A 9,233-nucleotide genomic window follows, 5' to 3' on the forward strand; every position below is an offset into this window, starting at 1 on the left:
TGGTGGAATTCCGTTTGGAGTCAATGAATTAAGGAAATCTAAATCAAAAGTTATGTCCGTAGTTTCAACGGGTTCGTCGAAACTGAAATAAGTACAGACGGTTCCTACAAATTTGGAAGGGAAAAAATAGACGTTAGAAGACATGGTTGGAGAAAATGTGCAAAATAATTTAGTAATGATGTAAAATGTAAATTATTGTAATACCTGGAAATGAATCAATTAAGAGGTCGTTTATGAAATCAACAGATTCGTTTTTTGGTGTCAGAATGACACGATTGATGAAAGACGACTCGAAGTCCTCAATACAGAAGCAGGGGAAAACATGTTTGATCAACTCATTTAATGAGGTTTCATTGTGAGTGAATGGAATATTCATTTCTACAGGAATAGAAACATGTTCGTCGTTGTCAACATAATGACTGCCATTCCCAATTTCCAATAAAAAATCAGAAAAACCTTGATCAGAAGTGGCTCTGATATTGTGATAAAGCTTGTACTTAGTAAAGAAAGGCCATAAGTAAGAATTAACCAAAGCAGCATTGCTTATATCTGTTCGTGAGCCTTTAACAATAACAGGGAGCACTTGGCGAAAATCACCTCCCAATACAAATATCTTGCCGCCAAATGGCAAATCAGAACCCGTAAGATCACGAAATAAGCGATCAACTGATTTAATAATAAATCGGTGCGTCATGGGTGCTTCATCCCATACAATAATTTTCGCCATACGTAATAAAGTAGTCAGACTGGATTGTTTGCTAATATTGCATTGCATTGACTGTTGGAACTTCAAGAGGGATTTTAAATCGAAAATGTGTTGTTCGACCACCTGGTAAAATTCCTGCTGCTACTCCTGAAGATGCAGTTGCAAGAGCAATAAAACCTTTTTTTCCTAATATTTGCAAGTAAGCAGCGATACAAAAAACTTTTCCCTGTTCCACCAGGCCCGTCCACGAAGAACAATTCTAGTAAATTTGAATCAACACACTGCATAACATGATCAAAACACGTTCGTTGTTCAGCATTTAGTTGAAAATATGATTGCACGTCTTGCTCATTAATTGGAATTGTGCGCTCGTCATTAATGATTTTACTGCTCTGCTCGAGGAAATCCACATTTATGTCAGAAGGGATAAGAGAATAATCATTAATGTTTTTTCCCAACATATCTAAAATGTATTGTATTTCTTTGAGAGCTAGTAACTTCGCTACTTCTGCTGAACCTCGTTGGTGAAGAAAATCTGAAGACATATCGTTTTTGTATTTATTCCATATTGAGGCTGGGTTTGCAACTGAGCAGTATGCAAGAATAACGACAAATAAATGACGCAGTTGTGAGGGCATTTGAAGAGAACAAGCTTCTTCGAAACAACAATCATAATGATCATCTTCTTGTAACAGACCCCGTAGTAAACAGGCTTCTCTAAATGTTACAGCCAAGTGGGAATTAACGGTGCGTAAATCTTCAAAAGATACCGAACCTTTACAATGAGAAAGTAATATTCGCAAATAGTATCGCTCCCCTTCAGCAGGATTAACTGAAACCATTCTGCCAATCATAATTTTTTTCTTCCGTTCAGTCCATATCTTTCCTTGCTTATTCCAAACGAAGTATTTTGGAATGTCTTAATACAATAATGATCTTGCTTTTGCACTGTGAGTATTTAATTCAAAATAATCTGTAAGCATTGATACAGACGTTGACTCAGATGATAAAACACATTGAATATCTTGAGTGGCTGCGAAGGAAACAAGGTGTTTTCCTGGAAGATGTATTTGGAGAGCCAATACAGATGGTACCATTTCATTCAACGTAAATCCAAATATTCTCCATGCTCCTTCTGATGGTGTTACACATCGTGCTTGTTGAAAATTAGTGATTTTGTCAATATTGTGAGGGTGTGAATTGCTTTCCAGAGAAAACATAAGCCGATCATGTCCTTTGTAAACATATTTATACAGATACTTAACAGCTTTTACAGTTGAACAGACTTCGACATTTAGATGGCAGTTAAATCTGGCTAATAACATAGGATTATACGGAACAACCCATCTGTTGTCCAATTCTTTTCTTCGAACTATCACACGAGTGCCCAGAATAGGTCGTTTATAAGTCGGGTAACAATCTTCACCTAATTCAGTATATTCAGAAAATTCTTTCGGGTAATGATTTTTGCATTTATTTTTTTGATTCATACAAACTTTTTTTGGATTTAAAAAACCACAAGGTCCGTGCATCATATGCTTAAGTACCAAAGAAAACAAATACGGTTGTTCAATTTCTGAAGGTATTTCTGCACACACATATTTGTCAACTTGTCCAGGGATATAAATTTTGAAGCTTGTCTTTAATATGACTAAGAAATGAGCATGTGGTAACCCTCTCTTTTGAAATTCAACAACATAAACATAAGCTGCGATTGGTCCAAATATTTGTTCAGTGATGAGATCTTTTTTTAGTTGCTCTAATTTAGCCTTGAAAATGCGTGACGTCAGATCAGGCCGATTCTGTACCAGTTCGAATGGCTTTAATTCTTGTTGTATTTCAGGCCAATTAGGATTACAAGTCATGGTTATAAAAAGATCTGGCTTTCCGAATGTACGAACCAAAGTCATTGCATCTAAATATCTTCGTTGCATATCTCTTGGTCCACCAATAAAACTTGCTGGAAGCACAATACGTTTTCCAATTTCCGATCCTTTACGAATTCCTATTTCTATTGAGTCAACGAGACCTTGATATAAATCAGCACGAATATGTTGTTGATTTTTTGTGATAAAATTCAAACGATTTGTTTCTATTTTAACGTACATATCAACAATGTATTGTTGAAACAAGCGACCACTGTAGAGTAAAACTGACTGCTCATTCGGTCTAATTTGGAGTTTGTAACAATAATAATCACGGCATGATACTCTAGGAGTTTGTTGTTGATTAGAGCAACCTGGCAAAGAAAATGAATATGGGAGGACATTATTACGTTGAGTGAAGTATATTAATTTCATGTTGCGGTGAATGAGTTGATTGTAGCACAAGTAAAAAATTCAGACAAGAAGAAAGAGACATATATAATATAGTGTAGAATTGACTATTTAAATATAGTACTGACTATTTAAATTAGAGAACGAACATCACCTGCTTGCTCTGCAAGAAGTAAATCTTGAACATGAATATTAGGAGGCGGCGGTTGATTTCGACGATTTAATGTACGGCCAATATAAACGTGTCATCCAATTTCACCGTACGGAAATATAAGAGGATATTGTAATGGATCATAACAACCGTAATCATAACCAATAGTATGTGTTTGATTATCTAGGCCATGAACAATGATGTCTCTGTATGTACGGTCGCTGGCAGAATTATCTTCGACCCAAACGGCTGCTACTTGAGAAACAGATGGTGCATTAAATACACGTTGATCAAGTCCAGGATTATCTTTTATAATTATTGAGAAGTCCTTAAAATCAGAAATATTTATCAATGTCCTGAAAAACTTAGCGTATGGATTCACAGTAAGAACGGAGCGTAGTTTCTCAAGCACTTCCGTTAACAATAGTCCAGAAAATCCTTGACGATTTTGGATCTCGTAGTCAGTATCATGAAAATACAACTGTAGTGCAGATAGAAGTTGGTGTTGAGGATTCAATGGTTTTATCCAGTGATGAATTTGACCTTGAACACGGAAAGTATATATACCACTATTCTGACGTAATAAGTTCTCATCAAGATGAACCCCCATTGAACTAAATGCGAAACTTGAATTATAAATACGTATTTATTGAAGAAAATTGTTTGATTCTACTGATGAGCCACAAAATAAATCTAACAGAGTCGAAGGAGAATCATGAACTATCAAACGTATCTCTCCTGATGAACAACAAAAGGTGGGGGTTTCAAACTGGAATTTTACAGCGTCACAGAAAGAACAAGTTCGTCGGTCTGTCAAAACCACGGGCTGTTTTGGTAATTCGTAACCTCGAAATAGGGGATCAACGTGGATATCTGTGTACACATTTTTAATGAAATGAATAATCAGTATTTAAAATAGAGTATTTCATAAAAGAAATAGAAACATGGATAAAATTATATCCTAATTATCTGTGACTGGCCAAAGTGGATAATCCAGAATTGATAAAAGCAGCAGCAGATCGACTATGTAAGTGTAGAAAGCCTTTTTTGTAAGAGGGTGCAAAAGTTTCGAAGTTGCAAAATATAAACGACACAGCCAAGAAACTAAAAATATGTCATTATAAATATGGGAAGAGAAATCACGTACTAAGAAAACAAACTATATGCATCCTAAATAGATAGCTGTATCGAACAAGTGTGAAAACAAGATTAGAACACCAAAAGCGTGAAAGAGATTTGGATTTCATACTGACTTACTCTCTATATCCGGAAGCTCTCGCGCGAAGAATAATTGGCGTGCAGACATGTAGGGGACCTTAGGCCGTTGGCATGTCGTCGTTAATTTATTATTTGCCTGGAAAATACATAATGTGAAAACAATGCAGGAACAAGTGTTGGTAACCTATATACTATTCTAAAAATATATTTGATCCCCGATCAATTAGCATTTTAGTACCTTTATGGAAGAGTGCTTATTCTTCAACGTCAGAAAAGTACTCAGTACCGTTTCTGAAGGAACAGATTCAGAAGTGGTGTCAGTAGAAGTCTGCGCTTCTGCAGTACGTATTTATTACGTTAGTAAGCAGGAATAACTACAATTTGTTGTACCAACATGATAGTAAAAGTAAGCTACGTAAAATGAACACAAGTTGTAAAAGCGTGTAGCGGAAAGGAAATATGGTGTAAGCTGAATATAGGAAACCGTGTATTTACCATTTGGATGTGACTGTGCGGTTGATAGGACTGGAAGAGTTTGCTGTAACGAAACATTAAGTTGTTAATGTAATAACAAAACAAAACGTAGACTGCTGGTCGAATTCCTTATGATCCGCAGCTGAAACAACTTCTTTGTAGTGGTTAAAAAAAAGGGGGGGTGGGGAAAGGAAAAAGAATTTCAAGTTCTTCCTTTCAAGAAAGGGGGTTTTTCCCTATTGATCACAGCTTTCTCCAAATCAGAATAGCCCTAAGAAGACATGATACCTGAAATTACCTTTAAAAATAATTCATTAGGCTTCCTGGAATACTTAGTAACACAAGCAAATAATTTTTTTTTAAAATCTATTGTAAATAAATAGCCCAAAAACTGAAATTCAATGAGGGTATTTCACTCTCTTTATGTTAAACTAAAACGACTCAAGAAATTATAATAGACAGCTGAACTCATATTAGGCAAAGTTTTAATTACTCAGGCGGCTTCACATGTCGTTGGAAAACATTCACAATCTAAAATTACACCAGAATGAAAAAAATAAATAGACACAGCACGAAATGGGGTTATTATTTAGAGTAATCTAATTTAAAGGTGAAAACAGAAAGGACAGAACTCAGTAAATGTGTCTTGTGTAATACCGTTTCCAAAGGTCGGGTAGTGGTCAAGCCTAAATAGGTACTTAACACCATTTCTGAAGAAATGGATTCACGAATAGCGTCAGATGTGGATGCGTCATCATTACCTGCTTATTAAGTATAGGGAAAAGAAAATGTGTATGCAGTCGGCGCTTCAAAAAACAACTAATATAAGTCGAAATATTAAAAAGATGGGAGACGTAAAATAATAAAGACATAGTTAAATCGAAGGGCTGATATGCAGGATTCTGTAAGCCAAGATTACGCTCACTCATACATTTCGATACGATTGATGGAGGGTCAGAGAATCGGAGTTTCCGCTACAGAAAATATACGAAAGCAGTTATTTTGATGAACGTCATTATAAGAGGTGGCTAATTTAACACAACTAAATGATTTCTGAATGTAGAAGACATGTATACTAAATGGTGCTCATTTTGGAACCGTTGAAGAGAGTAGTTTAGAAAGAAAAACCATAAACAAACCTTTTTATATTTTCCGCGATATGAAGCTAGTATTGTAGCCGACGGTATAGAATCTTCCGATCCTAAAAAGGACAACAACATACCACTTAAACCCTTCAAGAACACTTAAACCATAGTAAAAGACTGACAATTGTGATCAAAGCGCACCGTAAAAAAAAAAACAAAACCTTCGAAAATATAACGGCTAACCTTCTTCAGACATTTTGTTCATGTGCGGAAGTAAGATTTTGAAGTAAAACTGGTGTTGACAATCCTGCAATGTCACAGCGATGACAAGTGCGTTGGACTTTTAAACCTGCTACAGGAAACCAAAGTTCACACATCTCGGGGAAAAAGGAACCACTAAATACGCTTATATTATTTGTTGGTGATACTAAAAGTCACATTCAAAGACGAGAAACATGGAGTTAAAGCTGACGAGCTCTTCGAACTGTGCAATCCAAGCTCGATTTCTGCATCATACCAAATCAAGCTTGAGGGGGAATATAGGAAATCAGGTCGTCAGTTCGTCTCACCATCACCACAGCAGCTCGTCTCACCACCACGAAATCAGTTCGTCTAACCATCAGCTCGTGATCTCGTCAGTTCGTCCTCAGTTCGGAATCCACCTCGGCCCACTCCGAACTGGGCATACATTGAGCGCACACCATTGAGCTCACCACCTCGACCTCGTGACAACGAGCTCACCACATCAACCTCGTCACAATGAGCTCACCACTGCCACCTACCAACAACGAGCTCACCGTATCAACCGCGTCACAACGAGATCACCATCTCAAGCTCCCCACAGCGAGCTCTCGTCGTCAAGCCGAGCTCTCCGCACGTCGCACTCATCACCATGTCTTCTAGTCTCACCACCACCACATCAGCTCATCTCACCATCACAAAGTCAGCTCGTCTCACCATCAGTTCGTCATCTCGTCAGCGTGTCTCACGCTCGTCTCGTCCTCAGTTCGCAATCTACCTCGGCCCACTCCGAACTGGGCACACATTGTGCACACATCATTGAGCTCACCACCTCGACCTCGTCACAATGAGCTCACCACTGCCATGTTGGAATTGATCTAGGGTTTAAGAAAAAGATTAAACGCTTCGGGAAGCGGCGGAATTTTAAAAAATTTCTTTTCAAGTAAAAACAGTTTTTACTAACCTAGACAAAGAAGCAAGTACATGTAATTAAAAATCAATATGAGCTAAGAGTTTACTAACCTTTCTTGAAGCTTGAACTTTGAAGAAGCTTTTGGAAAGTATGCAACGCTCGTCTCCCCTCGCAGCACGTCTCTCTTTCTTTCCTCGGCACCTCGAGCAACCACGAAAGTTTCTATCACTAAATCACTCGAAATAAAAGGAATCAGTGAGTGGGCACTTTTAAACACTACGACTTAAGAACAAGTCTTGAAGTCGCAGAGCTAAACACTAGGTCGAGTGAGGACCTAGGTGCCAAGACAAGAAAAAATCGAAAATAAACTAGAGAGAGTGAGAGGATTTTCGGCCAAAGTTCTAGAGAGAGAGTCTCTCAAATCTCTTAAACTTGGATGAATCAAATGTGAGGAAATGAGGGTCCTATTTATAGGAGAGGTCTCACCTTCAATAAGGTAGTTTCCTCTTCTATAGAATATCACATATTCATGAGCAATTTCCTCTTTTTCCCTTTGAGACACTCGGCCAACACAAGGCTTCTAGAAGCCTTGATTTGTTTCCTATTTTGTTCAAGGCCTTGCCTTGTCTCTCACTTGGCCGATTCCCACTTTCCTCTTGGAGGAAATTTGTTTCCTCTTTTTCTTTTGGCAAGTATCTAAATACATTTATGCACAAAATAAACTCTCTTTCCTTGGGTATTATGGGCGCCTATTCTCATCTAGAAGGAGCTTCTAGAAGCTTCTTCATTTGTTCATGACAACATGAGAAAAGCCCATTAAGAATTTTCAATAAAATTCTTATGAAATGAAATTAATTCACAAGGCCCAATAATCAAGTTATGGCCGAGTGACATTAAGTCATCAAATGAACTTGTCAAAAAATTTATTGACATTCATTTCATCATATGTCTCAAAAGACAAAAATACCCTTTTGACTATTTTCGTTCTTGTTTTGACTTAGCTTCCAGTTTAACTATTCCTATCGATGTGATTCGTGACAGTGACCTCATGGACCCAAATGAACAAAGCTTGAGCTAAACACTTGGACTCAAAAGTTCACAAACCTTTTCCAAGTTTAGCTTAATGCCAACTGACTCCACTAAAGAGCTGACACTGAAAATCTCTCGGTTCAAATGAATTTGTTTTCTACTCAAGAATTCGACCTAATTATGATGAGCGGATCCACTGAATATTATCTATGTTTACCCTTCATGAATGTCATCAGCTAGTCGGGATTTACTAAATTACCATTTTACCCTTCTAGCTGTTATTTCCTCAACTCCTTTGTCGCTTGTGAATAAGTTAGAAACAATGTATTGACGAGGAGCTAACAAGTCACATTGTTTCATCCAAAAGAGTCAGGACTAAATTTGGACACTGGCCAGTTCATTTATTCACACTCCAAAGGAACAAAGCATGAGGTGACATACATTGCATTTCAGCAATCTTGTACATGAATTCCATATCTATGAGAACTTCACAAAGTTACTCATGACAGACTCACAACTTAGTACTTCACCAATAGGCCTTGTTCGGAATCACATAGTGAGTCCGAACTTTGACTTTCTCAAATGAGAATACTAAGGTGTGAAATGGCATGTCTCATTTCAGGATTAAGGTAAGCATGATGCAATTCATACATAGTGACTTCGAGACATAAGAGGTTAAATGGTTTGTTCTTATATTGTCTCTAGAAGTGCACCGGTCAATTCAGTACCTTCGGAAGATACCTAGAAGAACTATAGAGTCCCTAACTCTCAATGCCTCATAACCAGACATCATAGATTCTTCTAACAATCATACTGAGGTCAATAGTCGTTTGACCATAAGATTGCGAATATATCGTTTTAAGCAAACTACGAAGAGTTTGTTCATGCAAATCTACATTTGTCTCTTCGTAAGTTGTTAAGTTTGTTTATGGACTAAAAGACTAAGGTTTTATCATAAAGCTTCAAACAAAGAAAGAATGAATGAACGTTTCAACTTTATTAATGAATAGATAGGCAATTACAAGCATGAGTCTTCATGAGACTTTATTACATCAAATGTACAAAATAAAGACTACAACTCTTCTTGTGGGCACCATTGACAACAAACTCCCACTTGACTCAAAGAACGTGTGTGTAGTCC

At 37.2% G+C, this 9,233-nt stretch overlaps 1 protein-coding gene across 1 annotated transcript; it reads right to left on the minus strand.

The window, feature by feature from the left end:
- Nucleotides 1-3,227: 3,227 nt before the first annotated feature.
- LOC149390210 (uncharacterized) lies at nt 3,228-3,743 on the minus strand. Its single transcript, XM_089619711.1, has one exon. It carries the CDS (start codon nt 3,741-3,743, stop codon nt 3,228-3,230), a length of 516 nt encoding a protein of 171 aa, XP_089475837.1.
- Between the last annotated feature and the right edge of the window lie 5,490 nt (nt 3,744-9,233).

Source organism: Urtica dioica, chromosome 7, assembly GCF_054948205.1.
Source record: "Urtica dioica subsp. dioica isolate 48M chromosome 7, U.dioica_male_clone48M_v1_H2, whole genome shotgun sequence".
NCBI classification, from domain to species: domain Eukaryota; kingdom Viridiplantae; phylum Streptophyta; class Magnoliopsida; order Rosales; family Urticaceae; genus Urtica; species Urtica dioica.

Coding starts and splice junctions, on each gene's coding strand:
- LOC149390210 (XM_089619711.1), bottom strand. CDS start 3,743: ATGGGGGTTCATCTTGATGAGAACTTATTACGTCAGAATAGTGGTATA.